The 24,444-nt window shown below is 36.5% G+C and overlaps 5 protein-coding genes and 2 non-coding genes across 10 annotated transcripts; 5 read left to right on the top strand and 2 right to left on the bottom strand.

Moving 5' to 3' along the window:
- Positions 1–969: 969 nt before the first annotated feature.
- On the top strand, positions 970–5,830 carry LOC116021944 (probable beta-1,3-galactosyltransferase 2). 2 transcript variants are annotated; one of them, XM_031262480.1, is made up of 11 exons: positions 970–1,395; positions 2,458–2,554; positions 2,771–2,832; positions 2,928–3,139; positions 3,242–3,305; positions 3,456–3,528; positions 3,879–3,999; positions 4,154–4,241; positions 4,377–4,502; positions 4,597–4,706; positions 5,077–5,830. In XM_031262480.1, the coding sequence occupies exons 1-11, from the start codon at positions 1,283–1,285 to the stop codon at positions 5,223–5,225; spliced, it is 1,215 nt and encodes a 404-aa protein (XP_031118340.1). In that variant the 5' UTR covers positions 970–1,282; the 3' UTR covers positions 5,226–5,830. The 2 variants fall into 2 exon arrangements, with proteins under 2 accessions (XP_031118340.1, XP_031118339.1); XM_031262479.1 differs by having other exon boundaries at positions 971–1,395; positions 2,768–2,832.
- Positions 5,831–6,542: 712 nt separating this feature from the next.
- Positions 6,543–8,526, top strand: LOC116021945 (autophagy-related protein 8C-like). 2 transcript variants are annotated; one of them, XM_031262481.1, is made up of 6 exons: positions 6,543–6,697; positions 6,809–6,870; positions 7,411–7,466; positions 7,569–7,621; positions 8,063–8,181; positions 8,262–8,526. In XM_031262481.1, the coding sequence occupies exons 2-6, from the start codon at positions 6,834–6,836 to the stop codon at positions 8,354–8,356; spliced, it is 360 nt and encodes a 119-aa protein (XP_031118341.1). In that variant the 5' UTR covers positions 6,543–6,697; positions 6,809–6,833; the 3' UTR covers positions 8,357–8,526. The 2 variants fall into 2 exon arrangements, with proteins under 2 accessions (XP_031118341.1, XP_031118342.1); XM_031262482.1 differs by having other exon boundaries at positions 6,679–6,697; positions 6,775–6,870.
- Positions 8,527–8,959: 433 nt separating this feature from the next.
- On the bottom strand, positions 8,960–13,956 carry LOC116022234 (bromodomain-containing protein DDB_G0270170-like). 2 transcript variants are annotated; one of them, XM_031262860.1, is made up of 9 exons: positions 13,131–13,956; positions 12,642–12,687; positions 12,487–12,553; positions 12,351–12,396; positions 12,150–12,248; positions 11,448–11,516; positions 11,040–11,367; positions 10,810–10,952; positions 8,960–10,734 (listed from the first exon to the last, which is right to left on the bottom strand). In XM_031262860.1, the coding sequence occupies exons 1-9, from the start codon at positions 13,581–13,583 to the stop codon at positions 9,274–9,276; spliced, it is 2,712 nt and encodes a 903-aa protein (XP_031118720.1). In that variant the 5' UTR covers positions 13,584–13,956; the 3' UTR covers positions 8,960–9,273. The 2 variants fall into 2 exon arrangements, with proteins under 2 accessions (XP_031118720.1, XP_031118719.1); XM_031262859.1 differs by having other exon boundaries at positions 12,487–12,565; positions 13,131–13,954.
- A 1,015-nt stretch (positions 13,957–14,971) lies between these two features.
- On the top strand, positions 14,972–15,043 carry TRNAP-UGG. Its single transcript has one exon. It is a non-coding gene; the product is annotated as a tRNA-Pro (tRNA).
- A 48-nt stretch (positions 15,044–15,091) lies between these two features.
- On the bottom strand, positions 15,092–16,079 carry LOC116023022. Its single transcript, XM_031263961.1, has 2 exons — positions 15,731–16,079; positions 15,092–15,530 (listed from the first exon to the last, which is right to left on the bottom strand). The coding sequence occupies exons 1-2, from the start codon at positions 15,964–15,966 to the stop codon at positions 15,422–15,424; spliced, it is 345 nt and encodes a 114-aa protein (XP_031119821.1). The 5' UTR covers positions 15,967–16,079; the 3' UTR covers positions 15,092–15,421.
- Positions 15,113–15,184, top strand: TRNAP-UGG. The gene has a single exon. It is a non-coding gene; the product is annotated as a tRNA-Pro (tRNA).
- Positions 16,080–19,302: 3,223 nt separating the features above from the next.
- Positions 19,303–24,444, top strand: LOC116022967 (dihydrolipoyllysine-residue succinyltransferase component of 2-oxoglutarate dehydrogenase complex 1, mitochondrial-like). Its single transcript, XM_031263887.1, has 15 exons — positions 19,303–19,458; positions 19,617–19,691; positions 19,785–19,859; positions 20,592–20,652; positions 20,796–20,823; positions 21,098–21,168; positions 21,974–22,048; positions 22,151–22,206; positions 22,304–22,348; positions 22,482–22,751; positions 22,853–22,947; positions 23,172–23,262; positions 23,358–23,468; positions 23,636–23,830; positions 23,919–24,444. Exons 2-15 carry the CDS (start codon positions 19,641–19,643, stop codon positions 24,108–24,110), a joined length of 1,416 nt encoding a protein of 471 aa, XP_031119747.1. The 5' UTR covers positions 19,303–19,458; positions 19,617–19,640; the 3' UTR covers positions 24,111–24,444.

Genomic DNA, 24,444 nt, shown 5'->3' with positions numbered 1-24,444 from the left:
AACATTTTTATGCATAACATGGTAAAAACAATTTTCAAAGAGAAAACATAATCTTTGAAAAGGCGCAAGGGGAGAAGGAAAATAGATTTACCATTTACGGAGAGGGAGGTAAAGGTAGAAGTAGGGGTGGGCAAAACGGTTCGGGTTACCCGAACCGAAGATGTTCGGTTCGGTTTTAAACCGAACCGAAAAACCGATCGGTTCATGTTTTAGAAGAACCGAACGGTTCGGTTAAAAACCGAATCGAACCGAGAAAATCGAATCGAACTGAAAAAACCGAAATATTTTATAATTAAATACAAATATATATTATATATAATTATAAATATATATATATATATATATTTATATTTATATTTATATATTATTTATAAATACGTAATATATATATTTCAAAACTAAGAATGAATTTGGAAATTCATTCCAGTTACTGGAATGACTGGAATGAATTTCCAAATTCATTTCAGTTTTGGAATTTAATTTCTAGTTTTATTTTTTATTTTAATTTGTTTGAATTGTTAATTTGTTATGGTGGTATTTATTATTTAAATATTAAACTTTGGATTTGGGTTATGTGATGTTTCATGTATAGTAAATACGGTGCCCCGCTAACTCGCGGCACCTCCGATCGCCTTGTCTTTTAGGAAATGTTAAAATTTGGGAGCCGTAAATCGAACCGAAACCGAACCAAACTCTAATGTTAAACCGAATTGTTCAATTTTTTTAAAATCGAAAAACCGAAACCAAAACCAAAAAAATCGAACCGAAGACCGAAACGCCCCCTAGGTAGAAGGGTAAAAAATGGGGCAAGAAAGGGTCATTTATGAGCGTGAAGTACTAAATTGCGGCTATTCTTAGAAGTTGTAAATTCTGACAGTCCCAAAGCCACTCCACCGACAATTTTGTTGTACAGACTAGAAAGTGAAAACAAATTACTCCGCAACAATTAAATAAATTTGAAAGGGTAGGGGAAAGATTGAAAGAGAAAGAGAGAAGTCTTGATTGACTCTTGAGCCTGCCTGGTGTTCAGTTGGAATCCATTTGGGTGGGTGACAAATTGAGTCGTCTTGTCCTCAAATTCCCCAAACCACCAATACCCCAATACCTTCCTCTTCTTCTTCTTCTCATTCTTTCTTTGAATTTTGTAGTGAAAAATCTAATCTTGGAACTCTGAATCTGGTTCTTGAGCTGGATTGGCTTGGGAACTGAGATGGGTATTCCTTGAATTTCAATTTTCAATACTGATTGGTTTGGAGCAGAGAAGAAGAAGAAGAAGAGAAAAATGGGTTGGAAAAGCAGAGGATTTGACTCCACCCCAAAAACTGTTGTTTCAAGAAAATTAACAATCTTGCTCTGTGTTGGATGCTTCTGTGTGGGGATGCTCTTCACTGACAGGTTCATTCTTTTGACCCCTTTTCATTTTTCTTCTTTTTCATGCACACCAATCTTTATGTTTTCAGTTTCCAGCGTTTAGTGTCTTTGATCTGTGAAAAAAGCATTGCTCTTCTGATCTTAGTGATGCAGAATAATATGTACAGACAATATCCATAGCTAAACTGCTGATTGTTGACAAGTTTTAGGTTTTGAATGCATTTTCCCAGCAGAATAATAACAGTGGTACAATTTACTGATAGTAGTTTTAGAAGTTGAATCTGGAGAGTGGCATTTCTTCTGCTTGTTCTACCTCTCATCCACTGGTTTAACCTACAGTTTGGGATCTGGCTTCTACCAAAATTGGCACAGAGTTTTCTTTTAATTGTTTATCAGAATGATATCTATCTCCTGAGAAGCTAATTTCATTACCCCAACTAGTTCTGTTGGTTTCTGAAAAGATTAATGGAGAATTGCTCTGCAATACCTTGACAATTACATTTTATTAGCACATTGGTTTGTTGATGTTGGTTCCAGTTATTCCACCCTGTTTCTCAGTAATTTTTATTTATTTATTTATTTATTTTGGGTGGGTGGGTAGGTGCAAGGGTGGTGGTGGGGAAAGTCAAAAGAACATAAGAATAAATCTTTGGTGGTTTGAGACTTTTAGTTCATAATGTTAATAAGAAAATACAATAAGAAATGACACTTGGTTAGATTCCTGTATGATAAATTAGACTTGAGTCTTCTTGGTTTGAGCTGGTCAGCTATGGACAACCCAAGCTTTACCTTCTTGTGGTCCTTACTGGCTAGGGTCACAAGGCGGGGTTTATCCCGTGCATGCTCTCGGGTAGTGGCTACATGTTTTACTCGTCATCCAAAAAAAAAAAAAAAAGAAAAAAAAAAGACTTGAGCCTTTTGCACTTCCAAAAAGTAATACCACATGTTTTATGGGATTTTACTAAGGTGTTCTTACATAAACTTTTCTCTGCAATATGGGACTTGTGCTTTCTATCCATTATTATGTACGTAGAGAAGTTTGCTAATTTGTTGTTGATTGCAATCTTTTGGACCTTTTGGTTATAGAATGTGGACGGTGCCAGAAGCTAAGGGCATATCACGTCCTACACAGATCAAGGATGACAAGATAAAGTTAGTTTCAGAGGGCTGTGATACTGGAATTGTGAGTACTATAGAATTTTGTGCAATTCAATCTCCGTTTGCTTTAAATATGTGGCATTGATATAAGAGTCATAATCTCCCATCACTTCAAGTATGCAGGATTGATATAACAGATGTACACTATTTTCTTTGATGTATTCTTTTTAACTGCAATAAGCTTTAGCCATTAAGATTGTATTGGAAATTAAGGCATTTGTTTTTTTGGTGGCATTAGAAGCACTCAGAAAGGGAATCCCGGGATATTCTTATGGAGGTTTCAAAGACACAAAATGCTATACAGTATGTTTCTTGAGCTATCACGTGTAGATTTCATGAATACTTGTTTTAAATACTCGTTGAAATCTGAAATCATAAATGTATTTACGAAAATACAGAACTCTGGATAAAACAATATCTAATTTAGAGATGGAGTTAGCTGCAGCGAGGGCTTTGCAGGATTCTATGCTGACTGGCTCCCCCATATCTGAAGACTTGAAGATCCCAGAATTGAATAAGAAAAGAAAATATCTAATGGTCGTCGGCATAAATACCGCCTTTAGCAGCCGAAAAAGGAGAGACTCTATTCGTGCTACCTGGATGCCCCAAGGTTGATGGCCCCTTCATTTCTTTTGTGTTTTGTTACATATTAATGAACCCTATGTACCTGTTTGCTTAAGTTTATTTTGATAATTTACCTGTTATAAAACAGGGGATAAACTAAAAAAGCTCGAGGAGGAAAGAGGCATTATTATGCGCTTTGTAATAGGACACAGGTGGGTGTTGGATGTTGATAATTTAGCTCCAGCGTTTTAAATTAGATGTAACAAAGATTAGCAAAGACAGAAGCCGCTTTTATGATCAACTGAGTCAGGCTACTAATTTTTTTTTTTTTTTTTTCATTTGAAAATCACCATTCACAACAGTGCTACTTCTGGTGGCATTCTTGATCGAGCAATTGAAGCAGAAGACAAGAAGCACGGAGATTTCTTGAGACTGGTAATGCAAATGCTTTGTATTAGTATTATGCCACATTTCGAAAGGTAGGGTGCTGGACTTGGCCTTTTAGGCCTCCGCCCTACAATTCCCTAGCCACCTGGTTCTGGACTTGACCCTTCAGGCCTCTGCCCAACAATCCCCTAGCCACCTGGTTCTAGACTTGGCCCTTCAACCCTCCACCCAACAATTAGCCCTAAAGAAATGATAATTCAACAGACATGCATTTATAATCCAAAAAACCTCCAGGGGTTTGAAATTTAGGTCAATTTGTAGAGCAATGAGAAAAAGTATCGTCTTCTTTTTGCCTTGTCCTGCTAGCTAACTCTCACATGATAATTCAACGTCGCTAGGAACATGTTGAGGGGTACCTTGAGCTGTCTGCTAAGACAAAGACGTATTTTGCTACTGCTGTTGCTCTCTGGGATGCAGATTTCTATGTGAAGGTTGATGATGATATACATGTAAATATAGGTAAGATACAACTACTAGTCCTCGTGGTGCCCCGTTCATCAAATTAGGATACTGTTCCTGCTTTTGTTCTTATATTTTAATAAGAACGTGCTCAAGAGTCTCGATGGAATTATACTTTAACTCACTATGCAATGTTCTTGAATGAAAACTTCAGGGACACTGGGAGCAACTTTAGCTAGGCATCGTTCAAAACCACGAGTATATATTGGATGCATGAAATCTGGTCCCGTCCTTGCACAGAAGTAAGGAGAGGATTTTCAAACATCATCTGAATTAGTTGTGAAGACTTTTTTTTTTTTTACTAGTTTAAGTCCAATTCTTTGTTTATAAGGTCTGCCGCTTTTACTGACCTTTGTTGTCGGTCCTCCTATTTGCAGGGGAGTAAGATATCATGAGCCTGAACACTGGAAATTTGGCGAGGAAGGAAATAAGTACTTCCGCCATGCGACCGGGCAGCTATATGCCATTTCAAAAGATTTAGCAACCTATATTTCCATAAACCAGTGAGCAATTTTCCTTTCTCGGTGAAATTTGCTAGTCAGTTTCCTTTTTCGGTTTTAGTATCAATTTGTAAATCGTGAAATTTAATCTCCTTAGGAACATGCTTCACAAATATACTAACGAGGACGTCTCTCTGGGATCATGGTTAATCGGATTGGATGTAGAACATATAGATGACCGAAGGCTGTGCTGTGGAACTCCACCCGGTATGATTTTACTACTCCGCTTTTCTCCAAATACAACTGTTTTCTTGTGTCCTCGGTGTAGCTTTTTTATTTCAAGGCCATCTCACCTCACAATTCTACAGTGAATTTGCACTAATCATATGTTATAAAGGAACACTATCACGCACATTGGGAGATCTCTTCCAAAGAGATCTCATTAATTCATGAATGTCTGCTATTAAGTGTCTCACGTTGAAAATATAAGAGAGAACATATGGGTTTATAAGGCCATGAGTTAGACTAGCTAATTGATCTGATTCAGTCTTTTAGTGTGGTTTGGCTTCGGTCCACTTTGGTGGCGTCCAATCTTAGATTCTGACATGGCAAATTACTATATTGCCTATTTTTCCAGACTGTGAATGGAAGGCTCAAGCAGGGAACGTATGCGTGGCTTCCTTTGATTGGAGGTGCAGTGGCATATGCAATTCCGTGGAGAGGATCAAGGAGGTTCACCGTCGCTGTGGGGAAGGCGATAACGCCCTGTGGAATGCAGCGTTTTGATAATGCGGATCCTCCAAGCTCGGGAGGCGTTGGAACTGATATCAGAGAGTACAGTGTAACGGCCATTTGTTTCGGGGAATTTTCTGAATTACCAAACCTGTAAAATACGCGTGTTTTTACACGAAAGAAGCAGTGAGACAGACAGGTTGCTGTGGGAATCTAGTCCATTTTAGGTAAGGAAATAGATGACTATGGCAGTCTAGTAGAGGAGCAAAGAGTGTAAACTACCATTTCTTAGATGTTTAGGAAAACACAAATTCTTTTATTAGTCTCTGATTGGAGAGCTAGTGGAACTTGTAATAAGTCTGTATAAATGCAGGCTATGATTTCCTGTTTTCACCTTTCACTTCCTTGCAGTTCTTGTGTATTAAATATGGCTTGTCTTCATCAAAAAGCCACTCAGTATAAAAGATTGGACCACTTAAAGACGAGATTCAGAGTTTGAACTCACTTGTCACAGGCCAAATGCAACTTGCTAGGGCTGTACCACTGTCGAGATTTGGACAACCCTCAACCCCGAAGAGGATTGAACAAAATATCAATCAATGTTCTATGGACTATGGTCTACATTCACAAATAAAAGTATATTATTTGAATATTGAAAATACATTATTTTGTATATTATCAACTAATGTACTTTTTTTTATGGTTCATATAGTTATGTGTAGATTATGATTCACATCAATTTATTTCGAAAACACCTTTAAATAGCGTTTATGTGTTTTTGTAGAGTTATTATCGAAATGGTACCAGCGAAATTACTAATTTGGTTCTTGATAATTTTTTTGACCAATTAAGTCCTTCAACTTTAAAAATCTTAACCAATTTGGTTTTCCGTTTGTTTTGCAGTTAGATATCAGTTAACTTGGGATCAAATTGATAATTTCACTATAGTCAATGAACGATTTTAGTAATTAACTTTTCGGAGAAAATGATACACGTAACGACCGAAATGGTCCCCTTGACTAAAAAAACAATTTAGTTAATATTTTTAAAGTTGTAAATTTAATTGTTCAAAAAATAATCAAAATTAAATCAATAATTACCCTATAGTTAAAGAATCATTTCAGTGATTAACTATTTTTTTTTAGAATATTAACTCAGTTTTTTTAATAATCCAAAAGAATTAAATGGTGGAATTAATTTTGGATTTCATTGATTAACTAAATCAAAATTTTTTTTTTTAAAAAAATGAAGAATCTTTTTGACTTATCCAAAAGCTAGACCCACGTTATCCAATTAAGCGGCGTACCTCGACGAAATACAATACAAGCTTGTCTCGCAAGTCGCAAAATACAAAATAAATAAATTGGAAAAAGCAATAAATAGTGCGAAACGGCCATCCTCCATTCCTCCAATCCTCCAAGGGCAAAGAGGCGTGCGATTTTCGCTTTGCTCAATTAAATCATTTCGTACACTTTCGCATCAGACGAAGCGTCTCTCTTTCCTCTCTCTCTCTTTCTCTCTGTTTGGTAATTCCTTACTTCTCCTCCTATTTCTCGACCTTTCTTTTGAGTTCCAACTTCCAATTATTGTTTCCTTTATTTAGTTTGCAAGCCCTAATTCTCCTCCGATCTTCGCAGCACACCAAATCCTTCGCCGATCGCCATGGCCAAGAGTTCTTTCAAGTTGGAACACCCTCTAGGTATCTCTTTCTATATCTATTGTCCGTATATGTATGTGAAGACTGCGTATTACTTTTACTTTTTGGTTGTTGGATGATTGGATCTGATCTTTGACTTGCTACACTTTGGAATCATAATAATATCTGTTAGTTGAAAATTTAATTTAATTTTTACTGAATTTTGTCCAGAGATTTTTGTTCTTACTATTTTGTTGGGTGTAATTATCGATTTCGTGCTTTTCATCTTCTGAATTATATTTTCTGTTTAGGTACATGATAATACCCCTATTTATAGTGAAAAAGTAGGTGATTTCTATATAATTTGCGATGTGGAAACTCGATGCGTACTCTTAATAATTTTAATATTATCTACCGAGTATGGAGTTTCTGTTGTACTTTGGATATAAGAAATTTGCTCTATTTTTGCAATTTGTTCTTATGTTTAATCAGTGGTGGATGGATTATTGTCGGTTGTTTCTTAGAAATCATGATTTCCTGTCTATTTGATATCTTAGTGTATCTGGTTTGAATTGTATTTATGATTTGATTTTCAATATCCAGAGAGGCGACAGGCAGAAGCTGCTCGCATCAGAGAGAAGTATCCTGATAGAATTCCAGTAAAGAATTTCCATTCGCCCTCTTTACAATTCTGTTCTGTATATTTCTGATGATCTTTGCCTTGTTTTTACCCATATGTTAATCAATCATTTTCTGTACAGGTCATTGTGGAGAAGGCTGAAAGGAGTGACATCCCTGACATTGACAAGAAGAAGTGAGTTCCTATTCAAAAGCCACCTGTTTTGGGGGGGTTCACTAGCCTGATTTTTTACTTTATTTTATTTTTATTTTTGTGGTTTAAGGTCACTGCTTTGACAGAAAGCATTGTGCGTGGAGTTGTCTGTGTGACTGCCTTATTGAATCACGAGTCTTCATCCTTCATTTCAAGCCCTAAAATTTTATTGATTTAAATTGACCTCATTTATTTAACTTAGCCTGTACTTTCCTGGAACAATTTGGTGATGCTATAGATGATAATTAGAGTGCGTATGTAGTATGTACTCTACCCAATATTTTCTTGATGCTATTTTGCGAGGACAAGAAACTTATTTCTAGTGTGGAACATTAGATAGATTGTAAACCATCTGAAATATAATTTGTTGTTTTCCGCCTTTATTGTGAAATGATTAACACTTTTAAATCACAACGTTTTCAGGTATCTTGTTCCTGCTGATCTGACTGTTGGGCAATTTGTGTATGTTGTTCGAAAGAGGATAAAGCTAAGTGCTGAGAAGGCCATTTTTATCTTTGTGAAAAACATCCTTCCTCCCACTGGTTAGCACAATCTCACATAAATTTTCATTTTTGAATTCCTTTTAAGTCTTTTATTCACTATCGTGGTTCCTTATCTGCAGCTGCTATGATGTCCGCAATTTATGACGAACACAAGGATGAGGATGGCTTCCTCTACATGACTTATAGTGGAGAGAACACCTTTGGATCCTTCTGAAGTTACCAGCCTAATCTCTCTGTATATAATCTCAGAAAAATTTGTAAATCCTTGTTACAAGTCTGCATGACTCTATTCTCCCAAAGATCTGAATGATGCACGTGCTTGCATTGGTTTAATATATTTATTGTCTCTGATCACATATATATATACAGTTTAAATGGTGTGCACGTGTTTGGTTTATGGGTTTACATACTAAGAATGAAAATCAAAATTATAGTTAGTGTTTGGTAGATAACTTTTTAAAACACAACTATGAGATTTGATTATTTTTTTAATTAAAAATCTCATTTTCTAATTAAAAATGAGCATCATTTTATCTTATTGTTATTCTTATTTTTAAAGTTTAGATTATTGCTTCTAGATTTTTGTTTTGATTTTTTTTATTTGGTTCGTTGGATATATTATAATCAATTGGTTTAATTTTTTTTAATATATTTAGAACATTTATTCTCATTATATAAGGTCATGACTTAACATCAATATAGGTATTCATTTCAATTTCATCATTATCAAGTATTTGATTTTCATTTTGATTCTCTTTTGTGTACCAAACACACCTTTACTGAGGAAAAAAAAAAAGATATTAAGACAAAGAGACCATCAGGTGCAAATGGCTGTTATCTTGCTGTGAATAATTTACAAATGCTAGTTCCATTTCTAATTTCTAAATGAGAACGATATATTAACCTCAGTTACCTTACCCTGTGCAATTAGAAGGCATTGTATTCTAAGCCTACCACTAAAGCCTTAAGTGAGCCTCTTGTTGCAAAGAATCAGAACCATGAGAAACAAACCCTTCTTGAACATGAATAAACTAAAACTGGCATCATATTTGCTGTTAACAACCCAAGGGAATTCAAGAATGGACGGCTGCTCGACCAAACCCTTCCCCACTCATCAAAGACTCAACAGTCTCAAAGTTGCAAGGCCAGGTCTGGGTGCTGAGAATCAACCAAAACACCAGAGGGTCTGCCAGGAGATCCAGAAGACTGAAAACTAACGTTTAGGTCGGGAGGGACTGATTCCCGTTTCTGTCGTGGTGGAGCAGGTGCATTGAGATTTGGCCTGGAAGATTGTTGCATTTGGAACCTAGACAAGTCAGCAGGCACTGATTGTGGGAAAACCATGGGTTCATAGGGTGATTGACCTTCAGTTCCTACCCTGGCAGGATGGGGCACAAAGGCATGAAATGGAAATGGAAAATTTCCCTTACCAGGTTGGATGTACATTCCATGTGCAGGAAGTTCTCCCCGAAATTGTGACTGGAAATCACGAGGATTATGGGTAGATCCTGGAGATATCTGATTATTTTGGGAGTTTATATTTTCACCAGCCTGTTTATAACTTGCTTCCCCGATTGACATCCATGCACGAGCGGCAGCAGATGCAGCGTTATTTGGACCATCTTTTGGCAAAGACACAGTGGCAGGGGAAACTGGAGGCACATCAACTCTGGCCTGCTGTGAAGAAGACTTCTGTTGATTTGGATTCTTTTCAGATAACATCATCCGTCGCACAGGATCACTGAGGCCCTGCCCTTGTCCATTTGCAAATAAAGTCGCAGCTTTGTTCATGCTATTAACAAAATCATTAGAGGGCTGCCGAACTGTTCCATTACTATCAAAACCATTATTTGGGCTTTTACCATCAGGTACTCCAGCAGAAACACTATTGATATTCAGCTGCTTATAAGACCCAGAAGACAGCATATTTATGTTCATTGGAACCGTCTCAAATGATCTTGACCCAGGTACTGCAACGCTTTTGGTCACCTGACTCTGTGAAGAAAAGTTGGCATTCCTTTCATTAGCTAGTGGTACAGAATTTAACTCAACATGCTTCACAACCTTTTTCTCAGACTTGATAAAATTTTGGGGTTGTGAGTTTTGCTGGTGGTATTTGGGACTAGCAGAACCAGATGGTTTGTTTCCAGAATTACCAGTTACAAATGCATTGCTTCCAATATTGGCATCACTAACAGGCAGCTCATTCCTCCCATTAATAGAGATATTGGGGCTATTATCTGCAGTAGGTTTTGTTCCAGATGAACCAAAATAAGGCAATTGTCCTTCTGTTTTCGGTCCCTTGACTGGGTTCTCTTTTGAAGAAGCTGGGTTCACAAACTTATCCTTTTCAGCATCAGTTCTGTGCACGAATTTGGCAAGAAAAGCCGGTTCCTTCAGGGTATAGTTCTCAGGCATCAATACAGGAGTAGGAAGTTCTTCACATTCCCCAACCCATCCACGACCAAATTTGAAACCAGGAGGCAGTGCTTGCTCAATCCTCCTTGATGCAACTTTCCAGACATTAGGCCCAAGAGTTGCAGCATATCGAGCTAGGCTCCTTGCATAGGAATAATCAGTGTAAAGCCCCACCTATTTCAAAAATAAATATATTAATTTAATTAAACCATGTGAGCACAAAGGTTGAGAAGAATTTTTGCTACATACAGGAACCAGTTGTTTGCTTTCCCCATCAAATGTTGTAAATATAGATTCTAAATTGGTAACAGGTTGAGAAGTTATGTTATAGGTTGCGCGACGGTTTTCATCAGGGACAGCTGCTTTTCTTCCAAATCTTGAAAGTGCCTTCCCTGCAGTAGTAGAAATAGAAAAAGTCAGAAGGGCAAACCGTCAGAGTGCTCGATACACTTTAGATGTTTAACACCACCTAGGCCCACCTAAATGTGATTCTTCCTTGTCCATGTTATTGTCAACTGCAGAAGAGTTTCTCTCAATAAGCCGGTCAATGCTGCTGGGTCTTTCAGAGCCGCCCAAATGGAATGCATTTGAACCATTCTGGATATCTCCAGCAGTTGCAAGAGTGGCACCGGAGAAGAAATCAGACCCAACGGGTTTCTGAACCATCCAGCCAATCGGCTTCTTCATAACCTTTTTCACAGCAGTGCTGGACTTTGGCTTCTGTTCTGACTTGGTGTTTTCTGTGCGTTCAAAGTTGATTCGTAACTTCTGAAATTTCTTTTCAGCTAGCTCTTGGATGGTACGGGCCTGTCCAAAACAATTGCACATTTAGCTAGTTTGAGAAAGAACTGGAAAAAGCATTTACATAAGAAGGCAGAAAATCTTACTTGTTTATAGTATATTGTATCTGGCGCATTGTATTGCATCGCGTTTGAACAGATCAAAAAGACATCACTCTGGCAACAATGCAAGAATGTTAAGACTCATACTAAAAATTCAAAGTCAGCAAAAAATTGGCCTGAAGTTTTGTAGACAAGATATTTGCTTAAGAGTGAAATTAACCTCTAAGCAAGAAGAACAGTGGTCATTGGGTATTGGCACAGATGAAGAGTCATTTTTTGGCAGACTTATATTAATGTTGATTCTACCCCAATTCATATTTATTTCCAGCTTCATATCAAGTGAAAGAAAACTTGTTTATTTCACACATCATTTGAATATACCATTTACCCAGAAAAAGTGCCACAATTTCTCACCATCAACCTAAAGAATTACAGAAGATACTGACACCGTAGCTGTGTAGCTTAAGGCGTAACATACGTTATATGAGCTAACTTCTCTCACTAACCACGGGAAAGAAAAAATTGCCGGTTGAATGACAGATCAACATCCAAACCAAGCACTATTTGGGGGCCAAAATCACCTAAAGATTATAGAAGAGAGGAGGAATTGCTGAATCAAATCCCCAATAGAGTATGAAGCCAAACAAGTATATTTTGCGGAAGAAAAAGTTTGGTTGATGCATTGACACAAGCACTGATTTAGCTACCACACCCCCAAACAAACCAGGTGGCAGTGGGAATATTCACCTCAAATTGTTCCAAGGTTGCATATGATCCATTTCCCAATTTATTCTTCACGGTTTGGAAGTCCATTGGATGCTCGATCACATCATGATAATCTGGAAGCTGCAAATAACCAAACCAGCAATGTTTAAGAAACAAGATTATAGTATAGCCTAAAATGGGGATCCTCAATATTTCCTTTCATGAACTAAAATGAACACATACCTCTTCAGGATCAACTGGCTCAGCATATACACCATAAATATCTTTCCTGACACAACAAATTAAACAAGCTGAACATTAGACCAGCTCTTAACAAAACAACCTAGGAATTTCCAATTCTGTAAAACAGAACACCTACTTCTGAAGCTTATTGAGGATTAATTCTAATGTCTTCTTATCTGGCAATGGAATCCCGGATGGATGCTCTGATAATGTCCCTGTTCAAAGAAAGTAAGAAACCCAAAACCAGTATGCAATATACACATTAGAACCCAGAAGTAAAGCTATATATACCTGCCGTAGTGCTAATTGTTTTCCTCTCCGGCTTTCTTCCTCGTCCCTGTCAAAGGTTTAACAAAAGAATTAACCTCAAAAGACCCCCAAACATTTTAACAGAACAGAATGTCTGTAGCGTAGGAAGCAAAAGGATAAACACAGACAGGGAGACAAAAGAGTGTCTGTTGTATATATACGGAGTTTGTAGAGAGAGAAAGGAAAGAAAGAGAAGGGCAGGATTTGTGGAGGTTGGTTTTCGACAGTTGACTGACAGTTATAAATATCCATTTCCCGACACAGATTTACGCACAAACTCAAGAATGATATGTATAGAGAGAGAAAGAGTGAGCAAGCAATTAAAAGAAAAAAGAAAAATCTCAGTGAAAATTCAAAAGGATGAGCTGGACTCCCACTCTCTCTCCCTCCGCGCCGTTTACATAATCCCTTTTATCAAACTCTCTTCATTATTTTTGTTGCACTTTCAATTCAGATCCAGACAATTGGTACCTCATCGCCATCATTTTCGGTATCGCCATCATCGCCGCCGTCATTTTCCTCGTATTCTTCATCGCCGTCGATTTTCCTTATCTTTGATGGCTTGCCGAAGTCGGAGGAAGATCCAGACGCGGTAGGCGCGTGACGTACGTGCCGAGTCGGACTCGGTGTCGACTCAGCCACACCGCCGCCGCCGCCGCTACCTTCCATATTTTGGAGCTTAAGTAAGAGCTTGAGCTTCTTCTCCCTCCTGCTCTCGTCCTCCTCCTCCTCATCCTCGTCCACGAAGTACTCGTCATCGTCGAGGTAATCGTCGATCTCAAAAGCGTACCTGACATTCCGCCGCCGGCCGCTCCGCCGGAGCTCTCCGTCCGACTTCTCCGCCGCGGAACCGGAGCTACGGCGCGCGGCGAGATCTGCCTTCGACGGCCGCCCCTTCTTCTTCTTCTTTACCATCTGTCCCATATTGTTCGGAGCTCTCCCGTCCCTTTCTCTCTCTAGAAAAAAAAATACCTCTCTTTCTCTCTCTTCTTTTCCACTCAATTATTATTGCATCTGCCTGTGAGGGTTCGCTTTGGCTTTTTTCGGCTGCGGTCCGAACCTCAGAGGCTCGGGTCTTAACACTAACACTCCCCGAACGGTGGCCTGTCCAAATGTCCAATTTATTGAGGCAAAATATAGAGTGAGAACGGGAAAACGGCACGGCAGCTGGCGATGACGGCGTTAAGTGTAGCCCTTCGGCACGTGATTGGTTACTTACGTCTCTGAATACCTTCCACGCGAGATCCCAGCGCGTGTTACGCACTTCCGGAAGCTGTCTCAATTCTCACACTCCCAGTGCTCATATGCCTGAAGCCTGAACCTTTGCAGCTGTTCCTTGAAGACTGTATATTAAAAAACAGCTTTTGTCGTTTTCATGTGCAAAAACAACATATACTCCGTACTATTTATCGTTTTTTGATTCCATTCATGTTTTTAACAAATTAATTATTTCATATATCTGATTTAGTATTAGTAATCAAATTTATATATTTAATTAATACTTTTATAAAATGCAAAATGTTATATTGATAAGAAAGTATTTAAAATAAAAAAATAAAAATTAATTAATAGTAAACACGATATATAAATTTAATTAGCATTCCTGTTTCATCTCTACCACCACCAAAACACCACAATTACTACTGTTCATAACTACTTTCTCAACCTATCACCTCCCATATAAAGGGAAGGGTTTGATGCCACTAGACCACAAGGTCCTTGGCACAATTACTACTATATTATTAACACCAATATCACTAGATGTCAATATCAATCCTATTACTAAGAACATTTTTTTTTCACTTTAGCCACATTTATAATTTCATAAAATTCAATGTTAGAGTTATTTGTAACTAAACCGCTTAAACAATAGAGCTTGATGTCCAATATTATTATCTCAATGGATAATTCCACCTAGATATGAAAAGAAATACTTCGTAATATAGGTTTGCCCTAAATATGTGACAAATAATTAGAGTGCTAACTCATCAAGAATTTTAGCACAATGATAAGGAGTGTAGCATAGGATGTATTAGGTTGTACAATCTATACGAAATTGCATCTTTCATTTTTATTAGGTGTAGATATAGAACAAAATTATCAAATTACATAAATAAAGGGTTTGAACATGGCTAAAACACAAGTGTTTAATTATAGCATTATGGGGTGGGGGTATTCTAACACTTCAAAATAATTATATTAATTAATCAATTAATAATATTATATAACCTTCTTGATATCTCATGAAAGCATACGTCTATTTCTTTTTGTGCTAACGTTCCTAAATCATCAACTAAAAGTAATTAACGTAAGGGCATTTGGTCTAGTGGTATGATTCTCGCTTTGGGTGCGAGAGGTCCCGAGTTCGATTCTCGGAATGCCCCTCATTTTTTACCATTACCATGGACTCCAGAATTTTGACTATAGTCGAGTTACCCATAAAGCTAATGTAAGGGCATTTGGTCTAGTGGTATGATTCTCGCTTTGGGTGCGAGAGGTCCCGAGTTCGATTCTCGGAATGCCCCAAAATTTTCACCATTACAGCGTTTTTTTTACTGTTGTCGAGTTAGCCATACAATTTTCACAAACTAAATGCTCTAATTCTAAAAAGAAAAACATACAGTCGTTCAAATTGAAATCCCAGCAGATTTCTGGAATACGCCTATGATTCAGAAACTTGTTGAATTGCTGATTGGTTTCCTCATACACATACGTCACCTGGCCTGTTTTTGTGCCAAAGTCGATACAGATCAGAGGACATGTTAATATTGTTCTTCTTTGTCCTTGTCCGACCCGTCGTCCTTAACATCCTTGAAGACCAAAGTAGGCACCAAAAAGTTGGTAACCAAATACATGAAGAACAGCAATCCGCTGTACGTTTTCCAGATGAAAAACACACAACCGGTTAATTTTATTTTGGTATCAGAATCAACATCATGCCAAAAGTTAGAAATTTGAATTTCAGCGTCACCGGATAAATGTTGCTTTGGAGCCAATCAAAAGGTAATTAAGCTTTTAGTTGAGATGAAACACATGTTTTAATTGCATTAATAAAAATTAATTAAGAATACCCTGTCTGGAGCAGAACTGTATAGTCCCCGGAGGTGGCTGGCGGAACGGCGGCCGCTAGAAACAGGGAAGACGGAGTTGCGGCGGCGGCAGGCGGCTTGCAGCCGTGGAAATGAGCGGTGGAGGCGTTGTTGGGGAAGCGAAGCGTCGTAGCGGCGTTTGTGAGTTGATGCATGAACGTGGAGGTGGGTTGTGGGAATCTGGGAAGGATTGGAGAATGAATACTAATGGAGTTCATGGATGTTTTTTTTCTTCCGATTCTGCTGTTATATTCCTTTGTTGTAATGGTGGATGGCTTTTTATGGATAGTAGTTGATGGTGGAATAAAGATAAGGTTCGGTCTCCTTTGTAGCTTTGTGTTTCTTTCTTCTTCCCTTTGTTAATCTTTTGGGTTAAGGTCTATAAGGACTACGTTGACGATGGCCCAATCACCGATAAATGGGTCTCAACTTTTTATGCAAAGAGTTTATTATCAAAATGGTCCTTCGACTATTGTGAAATTATTAATTTTATTCTCGACAATTTTTCGTGCCTAATTAGATTCTTCGACTTTGAAAATTTTAACCAATTTAGTCTTATGTATATTTTGCCGTTAAAATCGGAACCAAATTGATAATTTTGCTATAATCTATGAACCATTTCAGTGAAAAATTAACTACCAATTTGATCCCTTGACTATAGCAAAATTACTAATTTGGTCCTAATTTTAACAACAAAATAAACGGAGGACCAAATTGGTTAAAATTTTCAAAGTCGATGGACTTAATTTGGCACGAAAAATTATCGATGACCAAATTGGTAATTTTGCAATAATCGAGAGACCATTTCGATAATAAACTCTTTGCATAAGTTGGGAACATCGCATATTATTGTAGTGGGTTGAAGACAAAGTAAAGTTATGTATTTGTATTTGGGAATATCGCATATTATTGTAGTGAGTTCAATATATATCAATAAGAGAGGACAACCAGGTGAAAGAGCCAATATATTACACTAGATGTGCATTATATGCATGTTATGCCCCCATTGGAAAATATTATCCTAGCTCTAGTACAAACAATAAAAAAAGCTCACCTCATATTTCTAGCTAGCCACGTACACCCAATGCATATATTAACATATCAATCATTACTTAGGGTGTTGAAAACTTTACCTCCTCTAGTCTGCACAAGCTTAATTCACTAGTTCAATAGACAATGTTAGAAGAAGATATCAAGGTCCGAAACTCGATAGTAATAATATAGGGATTATGTCTAAAGTGACCCAGATAGATACCTTGTGTGTATCAACATTTGGCCTTTTTGATGAGCCGACATAATTCAAATCATTACCAACTATTTATGGCAAGCCCCATTAATAATGGGAGTTTACCAAGATAGGGCTAAGGTTATTCCTCCACTTGAGGTAATGTTAGTAGCTAGTGCAAGGTTGGAGCTAAATACAAGCTATAACTACTTGCATAGAAGTTAGGTTGATCATATTTTGGTTTAGGTGATATAATAAAACAAAGTAAAAATTATTATTTTTTTGGTGCACAGGAGGGGCTAGAGTCCCGGTAAACAACTAACGAATTCTCCTAGTAGCGACATTCATGGCGCCTCGGGTAAGTATGTCCTTGACACCATCCGATACGTGGGCTAATCAAAATAGACGTCCCCCACTGACTGCATTGGCCCATGTTAGCCAGATAATCGGCACATTGATTCCCTTCTCTATAAACATGGACAATCTCCAAATCTTGGACTTTACTCATCAAAAAGTTGCAGTCCGCGATAAGGGTGTCAGATTCTAGTCTCGATTCTGATTCTTTGTTCAAGGCTTGGACCATAGCATTAGAATCAATTTCAACAGTGAATTTATTGATTCCCCGGTTGACTGCGATTTTTAAACCTTTCCGGAGACCCCGAAGCTCGGCGATGAACTATTGGTTATCCCAATAAAACAAAGTAAAATTATACATTAAGGCAAATAACAAGTAGCAAATGAGGCAATTAAACAACTATATAAAAGACATTGACTCTATTAATTATTGCTATGATGCTAAAGGAGACCTAGAATTGGGAATTAATTCAAGTTATAGAAAAAAGTGAGATGCATATAAGTTGTTGAAATACTACTATGGTAGCTATTCAGACATACAATTTCAACTTACATTCCATTCTCGTAGTAACTATGCCTAATTAAGTTGCCAAAAGAAAGCACACAAAGTGACTAATATTACATGCTATACTCAACTCTCATAGCAACAAATTAAACACGCTTCAAATAATAGCATATAATTGAAATTCAACAATTATATACAATTTCAACACGAATCAATTTGACAAAAACAAAAAAAAAAACCCTAATAACTCAAAAAAGTTATGCTTATGCAATACACATCAAATAAGCATTAATTACAAGAAATCAAGTCAAAGTACTTAGCTACACATAAATGCACAATAAATGCACAAAGTAAAAGAGGTAGATGGAACTATAAATGTAATGTTAAGAAAAATATAAAGAAAATAAATTTATGTAACAATGGTTGGTAATCGAAAGTTATTAAATTCTTTACCTAATTATTATAATTGAACAAGAACAAGAAATATACTCTAATCTAACCTAGACTATTGTTAAATTAAAGTAGGGAAAAAAAAAACAAATGAAAAAGTTTGTAATATTTATGAAATTGTCCTTTCGTTTTTCTATTATTTTTCTAGCTATTGAATCATTCAAGATGGACGATTCAGATTAGTCAATACTTCTTACGAAAAGTCTTGTTCTCATTTGATCACGTGAAAAGTTTATAATATTTATAAAATTAGTCCATTTTTTTCTTTATTTTATTCATTTTTCAACTGTTAGATCTACTAGATTGATGACTAGCATTTGTCTGCATTTCTCATGTGAAACATTGTTATATATCTTGTGGTCCTATCATACTACTATACTTTGTGAAAAGTAATTGGAGAAACCTCAATGTTTTTTTACGTACGGGTTTAAAGTTAAAATTTTAATAGAAGTTTTAATACTAATCGAAGGGTAAATAAGTACAATATAGAGTAGAACGAGATGAATTAATATTTAGAGCTCAATTTTCTGTAAGAAATGATAATGAAATAATGTTATTTATATATTTACCTAGACAAACAATATATAAAATGCAAAAATAAGAATTGAATAATCTTAATATGAACATAATTAAAATTAAGTTAATAATTAATCATTTTAATATAGTACAAAGTTTGTGGTTTGTCTTATTTATTATTTCTAAAATTATCTTAACATAATCATAATTTTAATATTTTTTTGAAAACACCATAATTTTAATATTAAACATTAATGTGAATAATTTTAATACTATTATCATATTATGCATTACCCGTATAAAGACTATAAATCTATAATATTTTAATATTTATTAACCGGAAACCGGATGTTTCTATTTATATACGGAGTATTAAGCAATAAGCAGAGTATTAACAAGTTAATGAGCATTGAACGCCACTTACTCTTACAACTGACATGGTACATCTAAACGGCGTCGTGTATAAACTTTTACCCTTTTTTTGCGACAGCCCCAGCTAATCGGTGTTTCTAAATAATTAAATAAGGAAAAAAATAAAAAAGAAGGTTAGAGAAGTATTGACGAAAATTCTTCGGCGACTTTGTTTTCTTTACATTCAATCTCCCGGCGGCTCTCCGAACCGTATCCCCACTCTGATCTTCTCCATTGAAGAGCAATCAGGTCAAAGCTGCTTTCTAGAACGTTCTTTGAGATCTGATTTATTCACATCAATACATATTCCATTTCTGCTGGATATATCTATTATGTGTTTACAAATATTCATGTATGTTGAGTTTATGAAAATTGCCTGATTTTATTATTTTTTTGGATTGATTTAGCTGTGATAAGAGATCTGCGACGCGATGTTGGGCGTTTTACGGCGTAAAGTCGCTTCCGGCGCCACATCTGCTTGGGTACGTATATTATACATGTATGCGCATGTGTTTTGTGTATGATTAGTTCTTTGTTTTGGAGAGTGATTATTTTTTATTTTTGTTTTTGAGCAGGCATTAGGAAAATCGCTGCATACCGTTCGACCTGGATTTTTGACCCCAAGAGCTTGCTCCGTTGTGGCTGAAGAGGTGAAAACTATTTTTTAAAATTATTCTTTTTAGTGGTTGAAGGTGTGGAGTGGTTCGTTAAGTTCTTATTGGGATGTTTAACCATGTTAACGCTATTTGTATGGGCACATTTAATTATTTTTGGCCATATGTGTTTGATGAATTTGGATTTCAATACGAAACAGAAACTTTTATATTATTGAGTCATTTGGATGAAAGAATTTGATTTCTATGTACGTGCTTGACGTAGTGTATTTGGATTGAGCTTAAAAGTATAAATTTTGGAGTGTTTGGGTGATAATATATTATTCATTTTGGAGTGTTTGAGTGATAAAAATTTCAACTGCAGAGTCACTTGAAGCACTTGGTATTTATTACCTTAAACTTACATGACCATACAAAATTTCACCTGTGAATTTCCTAAGAAATTCTGACTATTACAGAAGCGTGTTTCTATGGCAAGATCAGTGTTACGTTCAAATGTTTCTTAATGTATTATTGTACATTTGTACACCCAAGCATTATTTTTCTGATTAAAGATATTCTTCAGAAGCTATAGTATAAGTGTATGATAGAAGTATAGAACCAATTAGACCTTTGAACAAGTACTGTATTAAAACAAAAAATGTTCTCCTTAACATTTCTTTCTGGCATGTTATAATCTGCAAAAACTGGATGTGTTGTTGGAGCTATTGATGGTACTAAGTTTTGATTGACTATTTGGAAGAAGCTAATATTCATAAATATGAACAGATATTAATTCATCCAATAGGATGTGGTCAAGCTCGAAATTTCTGCCACCTCAATTTACCAGGTAAATTCTTGCCCTTTTATGTTGTGACGTCTTTAAAGCTTAGTACATGCACACTTTCCAGTACATTAATTTAGTTAAGTAAACACACACCCCACTATATTAAACTTGTTATTAGCTAATTCCAAAATGTTTAACTGGTACAGGGAACTCAATGAATTTGCGAGCACAAAGGTCAGTGGTCTATTTTCATTTAAAAAAAAAGAACAATTTGTAACAGTTTCTACACTTTGTACTTATATCATTGTACAAATTCCAAACAAATACTCCACATTATCTAAAAACTAAGCACCATATGCTCAATTTGATCTATCCATTGAAATATATCTGATGCTTGGCCCAACCTAGACTTCTTCATTTCTTGGCCAAATAACAAGATATAATCATAAATGGGTCATATTTAGAAGATTTTTCATTCAGTTTGTCTGATTCTCTCTGTTGCTTTCAGGGGAGCTATATCTAATCTTCATCCAGGTGTAACACTACAGATTTGGAATAGAGCATTTTGTTCAAGTGGAGGTATGATATCTTATTTAGCACAGAAGTCTTTTCTGTTATCTCCACTTGTAAGTTGACATCAATGTAAAATGTTTTTATTTGATGGTTTCCAATCTTTTTGTCAGTTTAGTGCTAAGGCCATGTACAGATGGTTGCATCATTTCCCCCTTTTCCTGTTTCCTTTTTATTTGATTTTCACCATGTTTTTCTTCTCACTTTCTACCTCTTCTCATTTCTGTTGGACTGGGTACCAAGTTTTGTAGGAAGGAAGAAATGCATTCCGAAAGCAATGAGATATTTACCTCTTTCTAGCATCATTGCATACATTAACTTTTCTAAAGCTGCATGCCTGGCAACCTAAAAGACTGGACAGTATCTGTCTTCTGTCTGTTAGGACCTATCTATGTGACAAGTGTCGCAGGTGTTCATTGTTCAAATGTTATAAAATTTGATGAGTCTGATGAAATTTGTTTGATAATTTGAGTAGGAATAAATGATACTTTGTAATAGTATTCTCTTACCGTGCTGTTTGGAGCTCAAATTGAAGATATAGCCCTTATGCCATAGATGAAGCCAGTATCTATGTGACAAGTGTCACAGGTGTTCATTGTTCAATTGTTCAAATGTTATAAACTTTGATGAATTAGATGAAATTTATTTGATAATTTGAGAGTAGGAATAAATGATACTTTGTAATAGTATTCTGTTACCTTGCTGTATGGAGTTAAATTGATAATATAGTCCTTATGGCATAGTTGTATCCATATTTTTAGCTAGGCAGTCTCTGATTTTTAATCTTCCTTTTTGTCCATCTCTTGTGCTTAAGCTGATCTGGTTGATGCTGTTGTTCCACATATGGGTGAATCCATAACTGATGGCACACTTGCTACATTCTTGAAGAGTAAGTTTGCTTCTTACCATGATCGTTTTCCAGCTTTACTGAAATTGATGCTTTTCATATGTTTACCAGTTGCTTCAATTTCCTCTCATTCTTTATGAACAGAACCCGGTGATAGAGTAGAAGTTGATGAGGCAATTGCTCAGGTTGAAACAGATAAGGTACTTGCTTAACTGAATGATTTATTAGTTTATGTTTAAGCTATTTGACTTTTCTGTTAGATCATTAGCTTAAATTCTGACTGTTCGTATCATTCAGGTAACAATTGATGTTACCAGTCCTGAAGCCGGTGTAATACAGGAGGTAGAATTCAACTTACTTATGTATTTATTTCCAAGTTCATTATGATTTACTTGCTTTAAACATTAACCTTATGATGTTGCCAGTTCTGGAATTTGTCAGTCCTGATTTGTTTTCGTTTTTCCTATTTAATTAGTATGTAGTCAAGGAAGGGGATACTGTGGAACCAGGTACCAAGGTTGCTATCATTTCAAAATCTAGTGGAGGTGTGGATCATGTGGCTCCATCTGAGAAGCCATCTGGAAAAGATACCCCACAGTCATCTTCAATTGATGAACAGAAAGAGAAACCCAAGCCGAAAGTTGAAGCTCCTCCTGTCAAGGAAATTCCCAAGGAAACTAAAGCTCCTTCCCCCAAACGCTCTGCTACAGAACCTCAGCTTCCTCCTAAAGAAAGAGAAAGACGGGTTAGTCTTACATCTTCATTTTTTCTTTCCATGCTTTTTAAAATTGTTTTAACCTATCCATTTATTTGAGTCCCAAATTTCAATTATATTGCAATGGGCAGGTTCCTATGACCAGGCTCAGAAAAAGAGTTGCCACTCGTTTGAAGGACTCACAGAACACATTTGCATTGTTGACAACTTTCAATGAAGTTGATATGTAAGTTGAACCATATCTTTTAGTGGCTGGAAATTATGTCAGTCTTTTTTATATGCCTGTTTTTCAAGACCAACTGAACTGTGACTAGAGTTTTATGGTCTTAGATGGATCTTTGGTTATGGAAGTATTTTATTCAACCAATAATGCAATTGCATGTTCTGCAAATTGCAAAATGTTAGTCCTGCTCTGTTTATGATCCTTTCTTGACTGTTGCTCATTTGCAGGACTAATTTGATGAAACTCCGTTCTGAATACAAGGATGCTTTTGTTGAAAAGCATGGGGTGAAGCTAGGTCTTATGTCTGGGTTTATTAAAGTACACAAACGGCTTCAGCTTGATTCATATATATATATAGATATTGAACCTTTTAGTTCCACTCCTAATATCTAAATATTTTATACACATTTCAGGCTGCAGTTAGCGCACTCCAGAATCAGCCAATAGTTAATGCAGTTATTGATGGTGATGACATTATATATAGAGACTACATAGACATCAGTATAGCTGTTGGCACCCCAAAGGCATGTGAATATTTCTCTGCTACAACACTTTGATTTGCAATTTTCATTGTCTTTATTTCTTGCCAACTTCACAAGAGATGAGTTGCTTTTGGAGGTTTTCATAATTACTAGAGTAAGAAAGGATCCCGAAACATTACCTAAGTCCATTTTTCTTCCTCTTGCCTCAGGGTCTTGTTGTCCCAGTTATCCGCGAAGCTGACAAGATGAACTTTGCTGATATAGAGAAGACAATTAATGCACTGGCTAAAAAGGCTAATGACGGAAGTATATCTATTGATGAGATGGCTGGCGGATCATTCACGATATCAAATGGTGGTGTCTATGGAAGTCTTCTGAGTACCCCCATCATCAATCCGCCTCAGGTATGTGCATTCTCACAGAGTATTGCTTATACGACCAATCAATCTCCATCTGATACACATTAAGACTTACTAATGTTCTTGATTGTAGTCCGCCATCCTGGGCATGCACTCAATTGTGAACCGTCCAATGGTCGTGGGAGGCAACATTGTATCTAGACCAATGATGTACATTGCCTTGACTTACGATCATAGGCTGATTGATGGAAGAGAGGCAGTGTTCTTTTTGAGAAGGATTAAAGATGTGGTTGAAGATCCTCGCCGCTTGCTCCTTGACATATGATTTCGGAGCTTGGTTTGATATGATTACGTATATTCATGATATTCCTGAGTTGGTATTACTCAAATCTTGAGCAAGAAGAATAAATGTGTACTGATTCCAAAGTTTTGTAGGGTTTCATAATTATTGCGTTATTCGTAAATTATGGGTTGCGGCTAGAACACATGGACTGAGCCCCCTTGTTTTTTAGCAACTTTCTAGCCGCTGTCGTGCCCGCAGGGGCTCTATTGCTTTTGTTACTCTGGAGAATGCGTTGCCTGCGTTCATCGTCTGAAATATACCAATTTGAATTGTGTTTTATTTATATTTTATGCTAAACTGCAAAATTCTTGTCCAA

Source organism: Ipomoea triloba, chromosome 6, assembly GCF_003576645.1.
Source record: "Ipomoea triloba cultivar NCNSP0323 chromosome 6, ASM357664v1".
NCBI classification, from domain to species: domain Eukaryota; kingdom Viridiplantae; phylum Streptophyta; class Magnoliopsida; order Solanales; family Convolvulaceae; genus Ipomoea; species Ipomoea triloba.
The sequence above is the reverse complement of the archived record's forward strand: the minus strand, read 5'-3'. Positions and strand labels throughout refer to the sequence as shown.